Source organism: Oryzias latipes, chromosome 19 (assembly GCF_053564925.1).
Source record: "Oryzias latipes strain Hd-rR chromosome 19, Olatipes_Hd-rR_3.1".
Lineage (NCBI taxonomy): Eukaryota > Metazoa > Chordata > Actinopteri > Beloniformes > Adrianichthyidae > Oryzias > Oryzias latipes.
Window position 1 is genome coordinate 27,281,065 of NC_136255.1, and position 19,740 is coordinate 27,300,804.

The following is a 19,740-nucleotide window of genomic DNA, read 5'->3' on the forward strand; positions in this document are numbered from 1 at the left end:
GTACATTTGACAAACTGTAGAAACCGGAAAACTGAACTTTTTTGTTTCAATTAACATTGTGAGGCGTGTGTGTGTTTTTACCCTGCAGCAAATACCACGTTTCTTTCAAAAAAATAAAGCATATTAATATTGTAATCAATGTTTATGTATGCTTAAAAAGAACAAAAAAAACGTGTTTTTAATCATTGAGTTGACCTTAAAAATACATAGACAAACATTTTTCCTTATAATCTTTATTTAGGTAGGAAATGTGAGAAGCACATTCATTTGAACAACTTTAATAAGTTCCATTAAGTGAAGTTAATAAGCACTTCAACTTTGAATTTACATAATTTCTACCTTGCAGCTTTTATTGTGAAATTTTAGAGCGGAAGTGGCACGGCAAGTCCGCAGGTTTTAACGCAGGAATAGTTTTTGTGTGTCCGTCTGTGGTTTTCTATTTTATAACCCGGATCCACCGTTAACTCCTGCAATTCTGGACCCGAACAACCAGCGGACCGGAGCCGCTTCGGTTCCGAAAATGGCCCGCGTGCTAATAGTTGGCGCGGGTCTGACTGGCAGCTTGTGCGCATGTCTGTTACGGAGAGAGCTGCAGAACAAGGTCCGGGTCGTGGTTTGGGACAAGGCTAGAGGCGCAGGTAAACTAAACCTCATTCAAAAATGGTCCAATTTAAGATTCTCCAGGTTCCAGCAGGAACGGGTCGAAGGTTTGAACAGAAACTTAAGCGGCTTTCAGGAGAGACGACTTTTCTCTGAAATTCGGCTTCATAATTAAATAAATTAAGTCAATCTGAACTGAGATTTACAACAAAAACCAGAACTGCTTCAGCTGGACAGGTTTGTGTCTTCAGGTGTAAAAATAGTCCAAATAAAACAATGAAAGACACTAAAAACACTTTAAAAACAGTAGTCTAACAGCTCGAATTCTGCTTAAACATATATTTTGTTTCTTATTCTCCTTTTCTGATTGTTAAATTAAGTTTAATTTGATCTACCAGACTGGAGGTCATCGCTTCTTTGGTGAACCAGAATGTATTTTGGGTGTCAGGCCATTTTAGAATAAGCATTTATTCTGAAATTTTGTTTAGTTTTAGTCAAACTTTCGGCCTTTTCTAAATTTTTTTGACTGAAATGTGTCTCACAAATAAATCTAATGTATTAGCATCAGAAACAGTTTATTCTTTATTTTCATGTCTTATTTTTACACAATAACTTCAATTTTTTTTTTGGACAGCAGTTCTGCACACATTTTAAGTGTGTATACAAATATTTGTATTGTAAGGAAAACCCTTTTCCTGCTTTAATTTCTTCTCTTGCGTGTTTTCTGCTGACGTCACACGGTCCAGCATGGAGAATCCTTCCAGCTGAACATGGGTCGATCAGGATCCATGAGTTTATTTTTACATGTTTTAACTTCTAAAGTCTTGGTTTAGAAAAACTGTTTTCATTTGATTTGAACAAACAGAAAACTTGTTTTGTGTCAAAATGGACAGAAAAGCTGTTTTAAAGGTATTTTACTGAGGCCTTATATGGATTTTTAAAGCTACAAACAGAAGTAAATCTGCAGCTGAGCTTCCTCGTCCTCACCTCAGTGTAGAAGAAGCTCCTAGAACGTCTTTCATGCTCAGATTTGTGTCTGAGGTTCCTCTCTGCTTCCTGCCTGATTCCCGTTCTAGTGTTCAGGTGAGTTCTGCACCTGTTTGTCTTCAGGCGGCAGGATGTCCACCAGTCGTCCTCCCCCTGACGCCTCGTCTCACTCGGCTGACCTGGGAGCTCAGTACATCACTGCCACGCCGGCCTACGCTCAGTCCCACCACAGGTGTGCCTCACCTGTCTCATCTTTTTCACACTGACGGATGGGCTTTTGTTGTGAAACTCAGACTTGTGTGTTCAGTTTCTACACAGAGCTGCTGTCTGCAGGCGTCCTGCAGCCTCTCGACTGTCCCATCGAAGGTCTGCGGCAGAGAGATGGCAGTCAGGACTACGTGCCGCCGCGCGGCATGAGCAGCCTGGTCAAGCACTTTCTGTCTCAGTCAGGTAGCCACGCCCACCTGTCCTCCACCTGCGTTAACGCAGACTTGTTCCATCTGCTGCTCTCTCTCTCTCTCTCTCTCTCTCTCTCTCGTCAGGAGCCGAGGTGTTCCTGGAGCATCACGTGACGGCTCTGCACCGCCGTGGTGCATCATGGGAGGTGGAGAGAAAAGCGGGAGGCAGTGAAACGTTTGACGCCGTCGTCCTGACGATGCCTGTGCCGCAGATCCTGCAGCTGCAGGGAGACCTGGGAAACCGTGAGTCAGAACAGAATGAGGGTGGAGCCAACCGGAGGTCATGTGACCTCTGAAGGCCGTAAACACATGACCTCTGTGAGAGGACAGGCGTCTCACAGAGGTCATGTGACTTCTGAGGACTGTCCTCTCACAGACTTCATACAGACAGTTTCCATAGTTGATTTCCACAACCTGGAATGTTTTTCTTATCCTAAAAAATAATCCTACTTTTATTTTGAAGTGCCTTTCAGATCATTCAGACACAGCATGGATAAAAATAAATCACAAAATAAAAGCAATGTTTGTTTTGAGTTTAGAGAAAGTGGCGGGTAGGAGAAGCAGACAGATGAAGGGAGGATGAGGAGTGAATGATGCTCCTCCTGGGGGAGGATGAAGAGCGGGGGGGGGGGGGGGGGGTCAGTGAGTGTGTTCCGCCACAGGGTGGCAGCAGCTGTGAAGTCCTCACCTGCACAAATGTGTTTAAGCGATGACATCATCAAGACAGCTTGGTGCTGATACAAACCCAAGGAGAACAGAAGATCAGACAGACTGTGGGGCTTTTATTTTGGCAAGCACTTCCTGCTGAGAGATTTCAAACAAAGAAGCCTGTGATGTCACCTCCCTGAGTTCTGATTGGCTGGTTTCTTCTCCTTGAAGGAGCAGTGTGCAAGTCTGCATGTGTGTGTCTCTGGATCGCGATGATGTCACCGTGGTTTCGTTTGATTGGCTGGTGAAGGACAGCGCCCACTTCCTGTGGCGCACGCAGACACACAGCATCTGTCTGCCTGGCTCCAGTTTTATTAGCAGAAGGTGTGCACGTGTGTGAGAGTGCACGCTTATTCAAATAAAAAAAATAAAAAAACAGTGAAATTCATTTGAAGATGCTTTTCAAAGAGGATAGCGGACATTTTTCACCTGTTCAGAGTTCAGGTGTGTTGGGCTCAGCTGTGGTTAACTGTTAACCAGTTACCTTGTTCATCACTAGTTAGGCTTTAAAGATCCACCAGGCCGCAGCTGATATGATGAGTGTAAGATCCTCCATTTCCCATAATGCAGCAGGGCAGCGCCTCACATCCTGACCTGTGTCTCAGTGCTCTCCGTCCAGCAGAGGCAGCAGCTGGACGGCGTCAGGTTCTCGTCCCGGTTCGCGCTGGCGCTCTTCTTCTCCCCGGGCGCCGTCTTTAGCTTCGGCTGGGCCGCCAAGTACGTCTCGGATAACGCCTGCATCCGCTACATCGCCGTGGACAACCGGAAACGCGGCGCAGGTCAGTCTGCGCACCTGGCACCCTCACCTGTCCGTCTCTGGCTGACCTTCCTGATCCCGTTCAGATAACTCGGGTTGTGGCCCCTCCCTCGTCGTCCACACCAGCGTTCCATTTGGCGAGAAGCACCTGGAGCGAGACAAAGAGGACGTCCAGCCAATCATCTTGCAGGAGCTCCACAGGCTCCTCCCTGATTTGCCTCAGCCAGTCAGCATCAAGTGTCAGAAGTGGCGGTACTCCCAGGTGAGTCTTGCACCTGCGCACCTGCGTTCTGAGGGCGATTGGCGTCACATCTGTCCGCCCCCCCTGCAGGTGCTGACCTCGGTCCCCGACTGTCCGGGTCACATGACTGTCCTGGAGCAGCCGCTGCTCGTCTGCGGCGGCGACGCCTTCTGTCACTCCAACTTTGACGGCTGTGTGGACTCGGCACTGAGCGTGCTCAGTGTGCTGAAGGGCTCGCTGGCTAACAGCTGAGCCCCGCCCCCATCTGCCAGCAGCCAATCAGACTGTTGTCTGAGAGTGGCTCTGATGTTTGTTTCCTCTAAATAAAAGCCGTGTTTTCTGTCTTTAAGCTTTCCTGGTCTTTAAGGCACACCTGGACAGGTGAACCTGCCACATGGCTAACAAGCCCCAAAACACGCAGCCTGGTTCCTGGTTCAGTTCCTCCCTGTAGTTTCCTTCCTCTCACCTGTCCAGGTAGAATTTCCTGCATCCTCACCGCATTCCCCTTCTGTTTTTGTTGACTTCCTGTCCAACCCCTCCTCGCCGTTGTTGGCGTATGGCGCGTTTGGTTTCCTTCCATGTCTTCTGGGTTTGATGGTTTTTGGCCCGCCCCCTCTCCGGCCCCTGAGCACGGTGGTCCGGTCTTTGGTCCGTCCCGTCTCCCTGCAGGTTCTGACCCGCCCGGTTCCCGTCTGCAGACGGAGCACGTCCGCCATCCGTCCGGCGGGCTGGTTGAAGATGCGGCAGGGCGCCGTCCGCGGCTTTCTGATCTTTTTTTAGCAGCAGATGAAGCAGAACAGGTTCTGGCCGCCGCCCACGAGTCTCCGAGCGTGACCTCGTTTCTGCTCGCCGTTCTCCAGGCGTTTGCTGCGACAAAGCCAACTCCTCTTCCTCAGACTCTTCTTCACCTTCGCCGCTGGTGTCGGTTAGGATTAAGCTGGTGTCCTCAGACTTCGGGGGAACAGGAAGGTGGTTTACTACAGTCGTTTACAAAATAAAAGCTCAAACGTTTGGCTAGTGAAAGCCGGTTTCCTTCTTCCCACCTGATCCAGGTGTTCAGAGACTTTTGGTCAGTTCAGCTTTGAAAACATTTCCACGACAATCAGCAGTTTATAAATAGTTTATTCACCTTTACAGTGTTTTTATTTCATTATAAAACAAGAATAGGCAGAATAAAAGAATGTGGGAGGGGTCAGTTTAACATGTTTCCATGGCGACAGGTAGTCAAGTATCAGGACGTTTCTGTTTGCAGAGTTTAAAACCAAAACCAGGTTAAATAGACTAAGAACCACATCGGTGCCAGTCTGGATTCAGAACCAAGTGGTGCGTTTTTAACCAGGTTCTGTTGGACTGGAGCAGAACCAGCAGAGGAACGTCTGTGGACTAGCTGGAAGAAGGTTGTAAAGGGGTGGGGCTCACAGCAGGGGGCGTGGCTAGCACGGTTCTGCATTCTGACCGACGTTGACGTACCAACAAGAAGAAGGTTCTGTTAGACCCTGAACCACTGATCCAGTTTGAGTCCGTTTGTCAGCTGACTTTTCTGAGGAGTGAAGGAACCGGGCCCAAAGAACAGAACCAAATTAAAAAAAGAAGCTAATAAAAATCTAACTGAACTTTGGGTCAGGTGGTTCAGTGGCAAGATGGACATAGAACCTGCTTGACCCAGAACAGAACCAGAGCTAACATCAGATGTTCTGTGTCCACACCTGACATGTTCAGAAGAACCAGAACGGGTCATCTAAACCGTTTGGATCCATGGAAAACCCAAATGCTGTTCAGCCCAACAGGAGGAACCAGAACTGTCCGGCTCCTTAAAGTTCTGACCCACTTCTAAAGAGATGCTTGTTTTTTTTCAGGTCGAACGCCGTCAAAGCTCAGAATTTTTGGTTCTGCTCACTTGTTCTGATCCGATCAAACCGAGGTTCACTCAAGTCTCAGACTGATCCAATCACAACTGGGTCCTGGGAGTACTTTTGTGATCGGCTCTGGTCCAAATCCTGCGTTGGGTGGAACAGAACCAACAGGACTCGGGCCGGGCCGACAATGAAGCTACAGAGAAGAACTGGACAAGCAGAGAGAGCACCACGGGTGGACGACAGCTCCAGAACCAGATAACTAAGCACCTACGGGTCAGCGCCACAGGCCCAGAACCAGACAGAACCCCTTCCTCCACTTGAGTCTGTGCTCGCAATGGCTGGGATGACCGCAGTTAGTTTAGCACCAGATGAGGAGGAAAATGGGTCATCAGAACCATAAGACCCAAAGGCAAATGGTCAAAGAAGCTCTGGTTATAAAGGCGGGTCAGAACCATCTTAGTTGGAGTCGGACTTATTGGTTTGGTTCAGAACATCGACTCTGTAATCATCAGAGCTCAGACCCAGAACCGGACCAGAGTATCTAATGAAAATAAGCTTCAGTGACTTGGTTCTGGTTCTGACAAACTTGGGCGGGATGGTCAGTTTGCAGACAGAATTAGCGAGGTTCTGCCCAGAGCTGATTGAGAGGCAGCTTAAGTCCGCCTAAAGCGTGACCCAAACGGGCCTGATAATCATCTTAGCTTATGGATCCACCAGAGTGATTGGGAGCACTGGGCCGGGTTCTGGCCCGGCGCGTTAACACGGCACCAGGACTCTGAGCCGACTGGCCATCAGAGCGCTCCGTCTGGGAGGGAGTCTTGGCTCAAGTGTGGACCCGCGGGTCCGTCGTGTAGCTTAATGATCTGAGAAAGTCCAACGGAACCAGCTCTGCTTTCTGCGAGCTGATTGGATGTTTGTGTGCAGAAGAAGACCAGAACAAACTCAACCAATATCCAGAACCTAAAATCTGGATTAAAGGCTCGGGCTGCGGTCCAGGCTGAGACGTAACCCGAATCCAGAGTCCAGAACTCTTGGTCAGAACTGGACTTTAACCCTCAGCTTCTTCTCTGGAGACTAAGATGATCAAACTACGATTGGCTGACGCTGAAGAGATGTGGGTCAGCAGAACCAAACCCGGGCCAGTGCAGGTCAAAGGGAAACTGACGTGGATCTGAGCGGGCAAGAGTCCAGACGGATCAGGGGGAGGGGCCGGGTTCCGTCACAAGTCCTCGTCCTCTAAGTTTGATTCAGCTTTGGCTCCGCCCCCTGATGAAATCTGTCACCTGTCACTTCTGCCCTGCCCCGCCCACTCGCCTCCCTATTGCCCATCATGATTGTCCAGCTGTGGTCATGGGAGGTGGGTGCAGGTGGGGGTAAGTTCTGACCCAGTCCAGGTTCTTGACTGCCAGAACATCCTGGTATTTACACGCTGTAGGAGTCTGGCGCCGTCACACTTTGGTGATCTGTTCGTGGTCGTCCTCCTCGGGGTCGTTCTCAGTGTCCGAGTCCGTGGTGTCGGAGTAGCGGTAGTGGTCGGGCTCGTTGTCGCTGACGTCCGGCGTCCCCGACGAGCTGCTGGCGTCACAGTTGGTCCCGTCCTTCACCGTCCTGCTGAAGAACAGCCTCACCTGCAGGAGACGCGATGGATCAAGACCTGAGAACTGCTGGAAGCAGAACCTGTGAGCTACAAGCGACCCCCAACCGGTTACCGGATCTCAGCGGCGACCCGGTTCTCTGGGAGGAGACGGGAGAGCCTACCTTGAAGTTTGGAGAGAAGTTCTTGTTGGCCTTGTCCTTGTTGGCCTTGTCCAGCTCGTTCTTGGTCAGAGTGAGGACCAGGAAGTCCTTGTCGTTGGCGTCTCCCGGGTTCTGGTAGGTTCTGTCAGACACGTCCGAATTGGGCGCCGCGCTGCCGTTCTCCAGCTTGTAGGAGGCCTCCTCTGGGCCCGGGATGAAGAAGGTGTTGATCCAGAAGTGGAACATCTTTTCCTGAAAGAAGGACAGAGACAGACGTCGGTTCTCACTTCTGGATCCATTTCCGCTCGGTGGAACCGCCTGTTCTCCTCAAGAACCCCGTGTGGTTCTGCAGAAGCCCAGTCCACAGAGGTGGAACACGGCCTCAGAGATGGTTCCTTTTCAAAGCCTCATCAGCGGTGAGCTTCATCCAGGATCATGGTGGAAGATAAAATACCCACAATGCCTCACGGGGGCGGAGTTATGACCAGATCAGGAAGTGTTCTGTCACATGGGAACCCTCACCTTCTTCATGACTTTGTTCTGCTTGTGGAAGAACTCCACCTTGATGTCTCCGCAGACGGGGAGCGGCTGGGGGAACTCGAACAGCAGGAGCTTGTCTTCTCGCCGGGTGTGGGCGGGGTTAGAGGTGTGGATCTTCACCTTCAGCTGGTACACCACGAACTGAGGATCTGCACACAGAACAGGGAGACGGTGGATCCTCGGCCCGCAGCGGCACGGGCGTGGAGCGGCGGGCCGGACCCGGACTCACTGCAGGTTCCCACGGTGAACATGGGGACGGTCTCGAACATCATCTTGTGGAAGAGCAGAGCCACGGGTTTGTACTGCAGCCGGTTCTTCAGCAGGTAGTTGTAGTACACAACGTAGCGGCGCTGGCTGGGGATGGTCACGCCCTGAACACACAGACCGGGTCAGACGAGAGCCACAACGGGTCCGGCTCAGCGGTTCTGACATTTGTGGGAAACTACCAAACCACAGCATGTTCCCAGGGCATTCTGGGTAAAGGAGTTCATCTAAAAGCTAAGCATCAGCCGATCCCTCTGATCACATGATCAGCGGCTGCAGGAAATGCAGTTTAGGAAAACGAGGAGCAGAAACTTCAGTTCATTTCCAGTCAAATTCACTTTTTCCTCTCATTCTGAGACAAAAACTTCACGTTATTTTAAAAGAAGAATTCATCGTTTTCAGGAAAAAGTTCAATTTGTGAATAAAAGTCGTCATTTATTTGTCTAAAGCAGGAATCGATCTGCAGCCGTGAGACGGTAAATCCAGACGCTGCTGCATGCAGACGGCAGGAGGCGAGGAAGAGGAACAGCTTCAGAACCACCAGTGGAAAACACCGGAACCACAGTCTGGACCTCGGACCGGAGAGGATACGTATGCTGGTTTTAAGAACCGCACCGCCAGCGCCGCACGAGCCACCCTCACCTTCTTGTCGCGGGTTCGGACCTCTCCGTAGAAGTCCAGCGCCTCCTGCGCCTCCCGGAACTTGCCCCGGTGCAGCAGGTAGGCGCAGATCATGACGCCGGTGCGACCCTTCCCCGCCTTGCAGTGGATGGCGGCCACGTGATGCTCGTTCTCGCTCAGCCACTGGTCCAGGTCCTCGCAGAAAGGCTTGATGAGCTCCAGCTGGGGCGGGTTGTGGTCCTCAAAGGGGTACTGGGCCACTGAAAGAGACGCAGTTGCCCCGTTAGAGTCCAGGGGGAGGCGGGGTAAGGGCGAAAGGCTGGGGGGGGGGCTTACCTCGACAGTTGAACTTTGTGGTGTCGTAGTGTCGCTCCGCACATCTGTGAGCAGAAAGACAGGAGGAGTAAACGGAGGAGCTTTGCTCCTTTCTCCTGTGCAGATTTAGAGGCGGAGCTTAAAAATGACAAAATAAACTCCCCTAAAAAAAATAAAAAAACCTCTTTTAGTTTGTTAAATCTGTGAATTTCTGCTCTTTAAGGTCATATCTTCTGTTCCACAAATTGGTTTTGGGATGAAGACTTGAAAAAGAAACATTCCACCAAAACACATTTCTGACATCCTGTTCTTCATCATCCTCATCCTCTGGACCTCTAGCTGACCATGAAACCACCTGACAGGTGAGCTGCAGGACTTACAGGTTGTAGATCTTGTAGTGATTTTTGTGCTTCGAGTCCAAAAACCTGAAAACAAGAAATCAGGTTTGAGATGAAGACCTGTAGAACCTCCTCCTCCTCATCATCATCATCATCGTCATGACCGCAGCTGAAAGTTCTGCACTGCTGTCGTCTCAGTGCGGACGACCTGCATCACATGACGCCATCTGCATGTGTGAAGCAGCAGCTGCTGCTGCAAAACAGCAGGTCATGTGACGTGTCATCTTACCGAACCACGTCGTCGATGTTGTTCCTGTAGACGCCCTCCAGGCGCTCGGCGGGGAAGCCCATGGCGATGATGTTGGGGTAAATGTCTGACAGGCAAAGTTCAGGATCTGTAGGAAACGCCTTCAACGCCACACGGACTGAGCGGGCCGCTGAAGCGCCGCCCCGCTGCCCCGTGTTGGAGGCACCGACTCTCAGAACCGTCGATGGTCATCTTAACGGCCATCAGGCCCAGAAATGACTAAACCGGACACAGAAGCCCGGAGGAGCCCGTTCTGGCTCCAAAGAAACCTCACGGCGAGCCTCAACGGCGAGAAGAACAAACCAACAACAGAGTCCAGAGAAGCAGAAACTGCACGTCTCCCACTCTCCACCAGCTTTCAAAGGTCTGTGCTCCGCTGTTTGGGTCGGGTCGGGCCGAGCAGCTTTCTGCAGACCAGAACCCGACACCATCTTCCGCTGCAGCAAGAAAAAACCTCAACAATCAGCTGAGAACTCTTCTAGAACCTTCTAAGATCCTCAGATGAATACAGAGAACCCAGGATGACGGTCCAGAACATCACCCCACAGAAACTGGAGTTTCTACCAGAACCAGTGTGATGGAACCGGTCCAAAATGAAACCACACTGGACTGGACCTCCACACCACCTGAACTGAATCCTCCTTAAACTCGGAACCACTGCAGAGTTGAGCTAAAAAAACAGTAAATGTTAATTCCTGTATGCAAATAAGCACAGAAAAGTATTTCACAGTCAGAAACGGATAAACGTGCATTAAAACACAGGACTCGGACCCTCGGACACCTGCCCCGCTGATGATGTGGCCTCCCGCTGAGCACCTGGACCGGAGCATCAGCAGCCGGGAAAACTCCCGGTTCTCTGACGCGGGCTCTCACGCACCGCGGAGCGGCCGCAGAGACCCTCGTTTCGGCCCAAACATCCCCGCGGAAACGTCCGGCTGCAGCGGCCCCGCGGCCCGCCGGAGCTCAGGCTCGGTCCGACGCAGCGGCGGAACCAGACGTCTAAAAACGCAGCTTTCCCGAACGGCGCTTTGTGCTAAACAGCAGCGAAAAGGATACAAGTGAGGTCCAGGTCGAAGCCGTCCTCCTGGAACCGCCTCTTATTTCTGCTCACGATCTCCTTGATTAGATTGGCGGCCATTGTTGGTCCCGAACTCCCGGTGGGTCCGTCGGCTGAGCACTAGGAGGCCGTGAGCTCCTCCGGATCCTCCGCCGTCTGCTCGCCGGGGGGAAACGCTAACGGAGCAGCTAGCTTACAACTAGCGAGTCGACAGCCTTTCGAGCCCCAGACGTTTATAAAAAAATACGGGGGGAAATCATTCTGATGGGCGGTTCGAAGAACCGAACTGAGTCCAAAAGCAGAAGGGGGAGGGGGGGTCCCCGCTGCCCGTCCACCGCGGGCGCCTCCCTCCGTTCTCGGCTTCGGCCAGATGCTAGCCGGCCTGCAATTTCTCGCCGAGCCTGCTTTTCTGGGTCAGAAGAAAATCTCGGGGCTTTCTACGTGCTTCTACCGCGGGCCCGGACATCCAGGTCCATCGCCTGGAAGCAAAACCATCCGCTGGTCGATTTCCGATCCAAAAAGCCAGAGCTCCTGACGTCGGACGGTCAGACTGTTCCTGGTGTAGAAGCCGTGATTGGACACTGCATCTCGGAGGGACAAGAAAAAACTCCCCGAGCGGAGCGACTGAGAGAGACAGTGCGCATGCGTCACAGCGCACATCCGGTATCCTTAAAAAATAATAGTCCTACCTTTAAATGAGAGGAAACCGACTATCTCAAAAAAGATTTTTAGGACCGGGGGGGGACCTTTTACGCAGGGAAATAGCACATATGCGTCGTAATAAATACAAGAAAGAAAGTAAGAAAAGAAAAGTACTCCCTTAGAGTAATTTTACTGGACCAATCGTTTCACTTCAATTGAATTATAATGATATTAAAACAATACTAAATGGGTAGCATCTATTTAAAATCGCATAATAATTTATTGTGACACGGAATAAGTAAAAGTAGACAACTATTAAAGGTAAAAAAACAGATTTATGTTTCTACTTTTAAAAAAAAGACAGCAGGTGAAGTCGCTATTTGAAATAACAGCACACTTTTCTGCAAAAATTTGCGAAAATAAGTCTTTACTCTTCATCATTTTCTCCACTAATGAGTTTCCTTTACTCCTCTGGTCACAGCAGCTCCTCTCACAGGCCTGAGGGGAGCTGACAAACGGGAGGTGAAGAGGAAAACCCAGAGCTGCAGCGACACCCGCAGGGAGACTGTGGTACTGCAGGAACACGTTGAACACATTCTTGGCTTGTGACACCTGATCACACGTGTTCAACTCCGCTCGTCTTTGTGACGTCACACAAGTGGCATGTCACAAGTGTCATTCAGTGTCCTTTGTTGAAAACATAATGTTGACTTTTCAAATGTAATCCTAATCATTTAGGATATCGGTAACAGGACCGGATGAAATGGCGATGAACAATGAATGATGTAAAACTGAAGTCTAACCCGGTTTCTGGTTTTTGGAGTCTTGTTGGATTGAGGTGCTTCAGGATGTCAGAAAGCGACAGATAAATGGATGTGAAAGAGGAAGAGGATGGTCTGCAGCGAGGAAGGTGAGCCAGTTTACATTTCATCCATTAGAGGTTGATATCTGCAGCCGCAGACTGAGAGAAGGAGAATATCCAACAAGCTCTTTAAGATAAGATTGATCTAAAATTGCTCTAAAAAGCTTTTTTGGCAGTAAAATTGTTTTCTAAAGTCCTTTTCATTCAGCAAACAGCCAACAAAGAGGACTTTACCGTGCAAAATAAAACACGTTAAGAACAAAAATAATATTTTAATTAATTTAAAGAATTTAGGGACCATAAGGAATCATAGTCTTCAAATCTTAAATGATCAATTTTACAGTTTTGCATCTCTAAAACATTTTTTTATTATTTCACCGTAATCCGCCACGCCGCCAGGTGGCGCTCAGCGCCGCGAGCGTTTTCTGAACGAGGAGAAGAAGTAGACCGGCCGGTTACGACAGAAGCTGAACAGACGTACAGGTGAGCTCCGCGTTTCCGAACCGAAACCACCCTTCCACTCTCATTCTCAGCAGACTGGACCGGAACCTGTCACTAGAATGTTCCCCGTGGAATATTTGCCACGTTTGTCCTAATTATGACGCCCAAAAATCACCAGAACCCGAAGGTCAAGCTAAGCTAATGCTAAAGAAGCTAGTAATACCGGGTTCCTTCCGGTTTCATCATTGAAGGACTGAGAGGTTCCCGGGCTGCGCACGAGCTCTCAAAGGGTGAAAACAAGCTGTGAGAAGCGATGAATAATCTTATTATTAATTCACTAAAATGTCTGTCAAACTAAAAGAGATGGTCCACAGATCTGACATCAAGCATGCCGGGAAACATCCATGTTTGCTCCTTTTTCATGGTCATCCCGACCAGCAGCTTTTATTTTGAAGAATCGAGGACATTAGCACATTGAAATTAATAGTTTTTTTCTCATCAGTGGAACAGCTGATATGCTCTGGTTCTGACCGGAAGGTCAACCTCAGAACTGGACTCAGACGCGTCTGTGCCTCTGTCTCCTCACCTGAAGGTTCTCCTCCACATCTGAAGATGGTGCTGAGGGAGGTCCCCACTGAGAACATCACCCGTCCGCTGGGCAGGAACGAGGTCATCGGCCTGCTCTTCCGCCTCACCATATTTGGAGCCGTCACCTACTTCACCATCAAGTGGATGGTGGACGCCATCGACCCCACCAGGAAGCAGAAGGTGGAGGCCAAGAAACAGGTAGAGGGGCGGAGCTTTGGCGTGACCGTCTTCCGGCGCAGATGCAGAACCTCTAGAACTGATGTGTGTCCGACAGGCAGAGAAACTGATGGACAAGATCGGCGTGAAGAACGTGAAACTGTCGGAGTACGAGATGAGCATCGCCGCTCACCTGGTGGACCCGCTCAGCATGCAGGTAAGTTCTCGTCACGTCACGCTGCAGGTGAGCTGGCGCCTGCTCTGACCTTTGACCCGCCAGCAGATCACCTGGAGGGACATCGCCGGTCTGGACGAGGTGATCACAGAACTGAAGGAGACGGTGATCTTACCTGTTCAAAAGAGACACCTGTTCCAGGGGTCCAGGCTCCTGCAGCCCCCCAAAGGTCAGAGGTCACCTTCCTGGTCTGTGTGTCCAGTCTTGACCCTAACCACCTGGTCTTCGCGGTCGCAGGCGTGCTCCTCTACGGGCCGCCCGGATGTGGCAAAACGCTGATTGCCAAGGCAACGGCCAAGGAGGCGGGGTTTCGCTTCATCAACCTGCAGCCGAGCACGCTGACGGACAAGTGGTACGGCGAGTCACAGAAGCTGGCGGCTGCCGTCTTCTCATTGGCTGTCAAGCTGCAGCCGTCCATCATCTTCATCGACGAGATCGGTGAGGAAGACGAGCAGAACATCATCCATGGGTTTTTTAGCTGCAAGCCTGAGAATCCCCCCAAACTGTCCCACACACTCACGTGCACACTCACGTGCACACACCCACTCCTTCCATCAATCATGAATAAAACCCCAGGATGTTTTAACTCCTCCCCCTGGGGCAAGAGCTCTCCTCGTACCCGCGGAGAGAAAGGCATCATCCAATAACCGGACCGCCTCCGGCCACTGGATGCACCTGGAAGTTCTGTCCGTTAAGGTTAAGAACAGAACCAGGACCGGCTCTGACCTACTGGCGGTAAAACAAACCAAACTGGGTTCTGGTGGTGCAGAGACAGAATGCCTCCACATCCTGGAGCTCCGTCTCCTTCAGTCGACCCTGACTGTGTGAAGCGGATCAGTTTCTGTTTTTCACCTTTTAAACGCGTCACAAACACGTTCAGTGGAGGAAAGGGTTCGATTCCGTCCCCTCAGAGCGTTCAGCCTGCAGGCGTCACTGTGGGAATGTTTGTGTTTGAACAGACTCCTTCCTGAGGAGCCGCTCCAGCTCGGACCACGAGGCCACGGCCATGATGAAGGCCCAGTTCATGAGTCTGTGGGACGGGCTGGACACGGACCACTACTGCCAGGTACGCGCCCGCCATGGGTTTGTGCGCCTGTGGCGGCAGCTTTGTGAGCTCTGTGTGTGTGTGTGTGTGTCAGGTGATCATCATGGGGGCCACCAACCGTCCCCAGGACCTGGACTCGGCCATCCTGCGGCGGATGCCGACCCGCTTTCACATCAACCAGCCCGTACGTATCCCCCGCCTGCGGCGCGTCCGCTGGACCGGTACCGGTTCTGACTGCGTTTGTTCCTGCAGAGCGCGAAGCAGCGGGAGAAGATCCTGGAGCTGATCCTGCAGGACGAGGGCGTGAGTTCACCTGCACACACACAAACCACCAGCCCGGTCCAGGACGCCACCTTTTGGCTTTTTCCCATCATGCACAGCATTTGTTCTTCATCCTGATGAAGTTTCTGATGAGGAACCGCTTTTGTTTACGCCGTTTTATGTCATATTACTCCTCCACCCCACCCCCGCTCTCAGGTGGACTCTCAGGTCAACCTTCTGGATGTCGCCAAGGAGACGGACGGTTTCTCAGGAAGTGACCTCAGAGAAATGTGTCGCGACGCCGCGCTGCTGTGCGTCCGAGACTTCGTCCACAACCAGAGCGAGAGGTCAGGCCAAGCACGCACGTGCACTCACCCACGTGCACACTCACCCACACACACATTCAGAGGTTTCTGTGTCTACATTGAAATTGTTAGCAGGTGCACAGCAGACACAAATACCCCCCAGTTGATTTTTGTCATAGAACAGCCCCTCCCTCAGCGGTTCCTGTCGAACAGTTCTGCAGAACCCCCTCCCTCAGTGGTCCCTGACTCTCATTGGCTGCTGTCGTCCCGCAGTGAGGACTACATCCGACCCATCCAGCAGAGCGACCTGCAGAAGGCCATCGAGAAGATGAAGAGGTCCAAGTCTGCGGGGGTTCAGGGCATGCTGCTGCACGCCGCTCTGGACTGAGGTCACATGACCAGCTCCGCCCACCGCCGCCTCCACGATGTAAATAAGTCAAGCATGTGCCACTGCTTCCTGTTTGTGCAAAGACGACTTCCTGTGAAGTCGTTTCACCCCAGGGGAACAAACTGACCGTCCTGCTGCTGAGACCTCCGTTACCCATGATCCTCCGCTGCAGTAGGGACACCCCAGCCCTGAAGATCACCTTAAACTGTCGGCCTCATCAATAAATTGATGGATTGACCAGAGGTGGACTGGATGAACATCAGAACTCTGGATTAGTCCTGATCCAAACAGGTCAACGTTAAAAACTGTAGAATTGATCCAAATCCAGCTGAAGGCAGAAACCCTGGAAGGAGAAAAGCTCCACCTTTGAAGAGTTGGTCCTATTTAAGTTTGGTTTTCTGTAAAAAGTGTAAATCTTTTACTCAGTGTTTACACTGTAAATAAACATGTAAACAAGTTTGCCAGCCGCTGATTCTGCAAAGATCATCAGTTATTGACGGAGGAAACAAACCAATGTTTGTTTTAATGTGAAACTTGACAAAACGGAAAGAATCAAGTAAAGCTTTAATTTGAAAATGATTTTGGCACAAAGTTACCCTGATGAGAGAAGCCGGCGGTTCCATCGAATCCTGGATAAAGAATAAACCAACAATAAAAGAATAAATTACCCTTAAAGCTCTAAGAATGAACCCAGAAATCAAACCCGCGGTGTGAAGGTCGGTCAGCAGAACACAGGACCACGGCGCCGTTTGGCTCGTCGGTTCCTTCACACCAAACATTGATCCCTGCGATAAAGGCTTTTACTTTGAAAGTGTTCTTCCTGTCCTGCCCGGTTCAGGACGGAGCAGCATGACACCCTGAGAGTCGCCGCTGAACTCAGATGTTGGCGTTGCTTCAGCGTGGGGGGCGGAGCCTGATCAGAGCTGAACACCTGGTCAGCAGGTTCTTTGGCGTCAGAGCTCGGTGCTGGGCCCGCGCCCGCCGGCTCTCCCCTCGCACTCCGTGTGAAAGTCGCAGCCGTCCAGCAGGTGGCGGTAGGCGGCCCGGACGTCGCGGTACAGCGGCGCGTCCTCCGGCAGGTCGGGGAACCTCAGCGGCGTCTCGTTCAGCAGCATCTGCAGGCGCGGCCCGCGCTGGCAGTCGTAAAGAACGAAGAGCAGGTTGGCGGCGTACGGGACGATGCGGCTGGTCCGGAAGGTTCTGCCTGTGAAAACAGGGCGGGTCAGTGAGGATTCCCAGGTTCTGATCCAGAAAGCTCCAGCAGATTCTGCTGAGCCTGGATCAGATTTCAATTCTTCATCACGGACACTCCTGTAACCGTCGTTCCGCTTACCATGCTGTGATTGGTAGTTGCTGGCAGTGGGCGGAGTCTCGTCCTTATACAACCCCAGCAGAGAAAGAAGGGGAAGCAGCGTCTCGGCGTGTCCCACCAGGATGGAGGCCGGTTCTGGAGCCGCTTCTGTGGACCTGAGAACACCAACAGAGACTCATTCTGACCTCAGACCCACCTGGAGGGACTCGGACCCACCTGGAGGACCTCAGGCCCACCTGGAGGACCTCAGGCCCACCTGGAGGACCTCAGGCCCACCTGCGAGGACGGCCCGCCTTGTCCAGCGTCCTGAAGACATGGTGGAAGAGAGGACAGCTGGCCAGGCTGCTGATGGCGTGACCGTGAGAGCGCTTCCAGTACTGCTTCAGGTCCGACTTGTACTCCAGAACCTGCAGGAGGACCAGAACCGCTGACGTCTCACTTTTCTGCGACTGATGATGTCGAGATGAACCAATTCCTCTTATTCGATCAAATGTTTCCAGAGATTATGTTTTAGCTTTTTCTTTTCATTTGCAAAAATTTCTAGGCTGATTTTTAAAAAGGAGAAAGGTCGCGACCTCCCCAGCAGGGCCAGAGAAGGTGAACGCACCTTGGCGTCAGTCTCGCTGAACAGGAAGCACCACGGCGAGTGGAGGGACTTGATGGACAGCTCGTACGAGCACAAGAAGAAGGCCGCCTCCAGCAGGTCTGCAGACGCCACAATGACAAAAACTCAGTACCAGAGGTAAAAGCACCACGCTCTGACACGCCTGCGTCTGCTCAGAAATGCATGCTGGGAGTTGTAGTCTGACCTGGTGTGAGTCGATGGAACGGGAGTCCCAACATCTCGGCAATCCTCCTCCTCACGGCCTCCATCTGCTCCCCGTGTTTGAACTTCTCCACCTCCAGCAGCGCCGTCCGGTTGTTCTCCACACCCTCCACGAAACCACGGCAACGCTCAAAGAAGCGCATCAGCTCGTCCTCCACCCGGTGGCTGTAGGCCGGAGTCTCACCTACCAACACGTCAAACGTCAGAGGAACGGCCCGACACGCTAACTGCATCTCCCAGAATGCCCCTCGGCCTCACCGCTGGGACCCCAGTGCTGCCACAGCCCCTCCTGAAACGCCTCCACGCTGCTCACACAGCGATGCTTGGAGCTGCTCACGAAGCTCACCCTCCTCTTCCTCACGTTCTCCTCCGACAGCAGAGACGGAAACAAGGAGGCCAGACGCCGCGCCAGCTGCTGGAGCTCCTCCCTGCCCTTCGTCACCAGCTGACCTGGGGAGTAGGAGGAGTCAGCCATCATCATCACATCATCACCTGAGGCAGACCTGATCATCCGCGTGAACATCCGGAGACCATAAACGGTTTCCTATCAGAAGTAAAACGTTAAATAGGAACAACATTGAAAATTAAAAGGATTTGATTCAGAAATATAACTCGGTTAAAATGTATAAATGTTCCGTTTTTGTAAACGTTTCTCTGGTTTAGTAAAAGAATCATTTGAGTTTCAATAGAAACCTCTGACCTGAGGGACTAGATTCACCACTGCGGAGTCTCACCATCCATGTCCTCGGTGTACCACGTCTCCCAGCGGCTCTGGAGGTCCAGCAGCCAGCCGCCCGGGGCTCGGGAAGCCTCGGTCCGGACCAGTTCGCTCAGCCTGTTGATCCTGCGGACGTTCTTCACGGTCGGGTACCGGCTGCCGTGCCGTATGACGGCGGTCAGATGGACCGGAGAGCAGCGCTCGGTCGGCGGGGGCTTCAGGACGGACGCGTTTACCGCCAGAACGTCGCGCAGGAGGTGCCGGTTCACCTCCTCGTAGCGGGTCTTGGTTCCGAAGTAGACGGCGATGTTCGGGACGTTGGCAGCCGCCGCAGAGCAGCAGCACAGACGGGCCAGGACCAGGCTCAGACCCGCCAACAGACGCCGCTGCCCAGGCGCAGACACGCGGAACATGCCGGCTGCTACAACGAAGAGCCGGGAGTGATTTACGTGCCGGAGTTCCGGGTTCAGGTGAACTCCGAGCTTCCCGCCCTTCAGCAGCCGAACAGAACCGGTCCAGGAGACCTCACCTCCGCCATCGTTTACGTCAATAAATCAAAAGAATTATAGCAAAAGACGCCCGGTGGTCCAGCAGGTTCCGGTTTGGATCGTCTGAAGATATCCCTCCGCGCTTTCACCTTTATTACCTTCACAATAAAAGCCTCACCTGTTAGTTTCCTGTAAAATAAAAGCTTTGGTTATAGTGAAGGTTTTGGACAAACTAAAGATGAATAAATCACATCTGTTGCATGAATTCTGAGCAGTAAAGATCCAGAAGATGTAAACAAGGATGAAGAAGATGAAGGTGAAGCCTTCCTCCTGAACCCCTACAGAACAAAGCAGGAGTGGAAGCTGGAGCAGCCCCAAAAACATCTCAAGTACCCCTAATGCCAACACACCGGCCATTGTGATTATTTAAAGACTGTAGTTGATAGAAGTAGATAAAAAAAGTTCAAGTCACGCCTCAACAAAAAGTAGTACTACAAGTATACTTTGTCCATGCTGAAAGTGAGACAGATTACTTTTTATTCACTATATTGTAAACCTTAAATCTTCCAATTTAGTATAAAGAAGTATTCAGTTAGTATTCGTCCTACACGACACATACATGGAGGTGTACTATACTTATACTCAAGTATACGTAATAAATAAACTTTTAGTGTAGCACTTTTTGCT

The 19,740-nt window shown here is 51.4% G+C and overlaps 4 protein-coding genes across 9 annotated transcripts; 2 read left to right on the forward strand and 2 right to left on the reverse strand.

The window, feature by feature from the left end:
• The first annotated feature begins 364 nt into the window (after positions 1-364).
• Positions 365-4,095, forward strand: rnls (renalase, FAD-dependent amine oxidase). Of its 2 annotated transcripts, none has more exons than XM_004086775.4 (7): positions 365-638; positions 1,711-1,819; positions 1,895-2,037; positions 2,130-2,288; positions 3,359-3,532; positions 3,597-3,772; positions 3,842-4,095. In XM_004086775.4, the coding sequence occupies exons 1-7, from the start codon at positions 521-523 to the stop codon at positions 4,001-4,003; spliced, it is 1,041 nt and encodes a 346-aa protein (XP_004086823.1). In that variant the 5' UTR covers positions 365-520; the 3' UTR covers positions 4,004-4,095. The 2 variants fall into 2 exon arrangements, with proteins under 2 accessions (XP_004086823.1, XP_020557635.1); XM_020701976.3 differs by having other exon boundaries at positions 448-638; positions 1,677-1,819.
• A 760-nt stretch (positions 4,096-4,855) lies between these two features.
• ptenb (phosphatase and tensin homolog B) lies at positions 4,856-11,456 on the reverse strand. Its single transcript, XM_011473456.4, has 9 exons — positions 10,786-11,456; positions 9,712-9,796; positions 9,465-9,509; positions 9,106-9,149; positions 8,791-9,029; positions 8,114-8,255; positions 7,867-8,033; positions 7,366-7,596; positions 4,856-7,235 (listed from the first exon to the last, which is right to left on the reverse strand). Exons 1-9 carry the CDS (start codon positions 10,865-10,867, stop codon positions 7,056-7,058), a joined length of 1,215 nt encoding a protein of 404 aa, XP_011471758.2. The 5' UTR covers positions 10,868-11,456; the 3' UTR covers positions 4,856-7,055.
• Positions 11,457-12,135: 679 nt separating this feature from the next.
• Positions 12,136-16,166, forward strand: atad1b (ATPase family AAA domain containing 1b). 4 transcript variants are annotated; one of them, XM_011473457.3, is made up of 11 exons: positions 12,136-12,338; positions 12,690-12,773; positions 13,324-13,517; positions 13,594-13,692; positions 13,756-13,879; positions 13,948-14,148; positions 14,670-14,776; positions 14,850-14,939; positions 15,008-15,058; positions 15,233-15,363; positions 15,595-16,166. In XM_011473457.3, the coding sequence occupies exons 3-11, from the start codon at positions 13,344-13,346 to the stop codon at positions 15,707-15,709; spliced, it is 1,092 nt and encodes a 363-aa protein (XP_011471759.1). In that variant the 5' UTR covers positions 12,136-12,338; positions 12,690-12,773; positions 13,324-13,343; the 3' UTR covers positions 15,710-16,166. The 4 variants fall into 4 exon arrangements, with proteins under 4 accessions (XP_011471759.1, XP_004086826.1, XP_011471760.1 ...); XM_004086778.4 differs by having other exon boundaries at positions 13,759-13,879; XM_011473458.4 differs by lacking the exon at positions 12,136-12,338 and having other exon boundaries at positions 12,763-13,034.
• An 88-nt stretch (positions 16,167-16,254) lies between these two features.
• minpp1b (multiple inositol-polyphosphate phosphatase 1b) lies at positions 16,255-19,722 on the reverse strand. 2 transcript variants are annotated; one of them, XM_004086779.4, is made up of 7 exons: positions 18,582-19,722; positions 18,106-18,297; positions 17,831-18,031; positions 17,629-17,726; positions 17,298-17,428; positions 17,043-17,176; positions 16,255-16,913 (listed from the first exon to the last, which is right to left on the reverse strand). In XM_004086779.4, exons 1-7 carry the CDS (start codon positions 18,976-18,978, stop codon positions 16,663-16,665), a joined length of 1,404 nt encoding a protein of 467 aa, XP_004086827.1. In that variant the 5' UTR covers positions 18,979-19,722; the 3' UTR covers positions 16,255-16,662. The 2 variants fall into 2 exon arrangements, with proteins under 2 accessions (XP_004086827.1, XP_078793290.1); XM_078937164.1 differs by having other exon boundaries at positions 18,548-19,205.
• Positions 19,723-19,740: the final 18 nt, after the last annotated feature.

Bases quoted from the DNA above. Each gene is read 5' to 3' on its own strand.
- minpp1b (XM_004086779.4), bottom strand. From the start codon at position 18,978: ATGTTCCGCGTGTCTGCGCCTGGGCAGCGGCGTCTGTTGGCGGGTCTG. The intron at 17,727-17,830 runs GTCAGACTACAA...TGGCGTCTGCAG, and splicing joins GTTCCATCGACTCACACCAG to ACCTGCTGGAGGCGGCCTTC. The intron at 17,429-17,628 runs GTGCGTTCACCT...GTCCTCCTGCAG, and splicing joins TCAGCGAGACTGACGCCAAG to GTTCTGGAGTACAAGTCGGA.
- atad1b (XM_011473457.3), top strand. From the start codon at position 13,344: ATGGTGCTGAGGGAGGTCCCCACTGAGAACATCACCCGTCCGCTGGGC. The intron at 14,149-14,669 runs GTGAGGAAGACG...GTGTTTGAACAG, and splicing joins CATCTTCATCGACGAGATCG to ACTCCTTCCTGAGGAGCCGC. The intron at 15,059-15,232 runs GTGAGTTCACCT...CCCCGCTCTCAG, and splicing joins TGATCCTGCAGGACGAGGGC to GTGGACTCTCAGGTCAACCT.
- rnls (XM_004086775.4), top strand. From the start codon at position 521: ATGGCCCGCGTGCTAATAGTTGGCGCGGGTCTGACTGGCAGCTTGTGC. The intron at 639-1,710 runs GTAAACTAAACC...GTTTGTCTTCAG, and splicing joins GGACAAGGCTAGAGGCGCAG to GCGGCAGGATGTCCACCAGT. The intron at 3,773-3,841 runs GTGAGTCTTGCA...CCCCCCCTGCAG, and splicing joins AGAAGTGGCGGTACTCCCAG to GTGCTGACCTCGGTCCCCGA.
- ptenb (XM_011473456.4), bottom strand. From the start codon at position 10,867: ATGGCCGCCAATCTAATCAAGGAGATCGTGAGCAGAAATAAGAGGCGG. The intron at 9,150-9,464 runs GTAAGTCCTGCA...TTCTGCTCACAG, and splicing joins CACTACAAGATCTACAACCT to ATGTGCGGAGCGACACTACG. The intron at 8,256-8,790 runs GTGAGGGTGGCT...CTGTGTGTTCAG, and splicing joins TCCGAACCCGCGACAAGAAG to GGCGTGACCATCCCCAGCCA.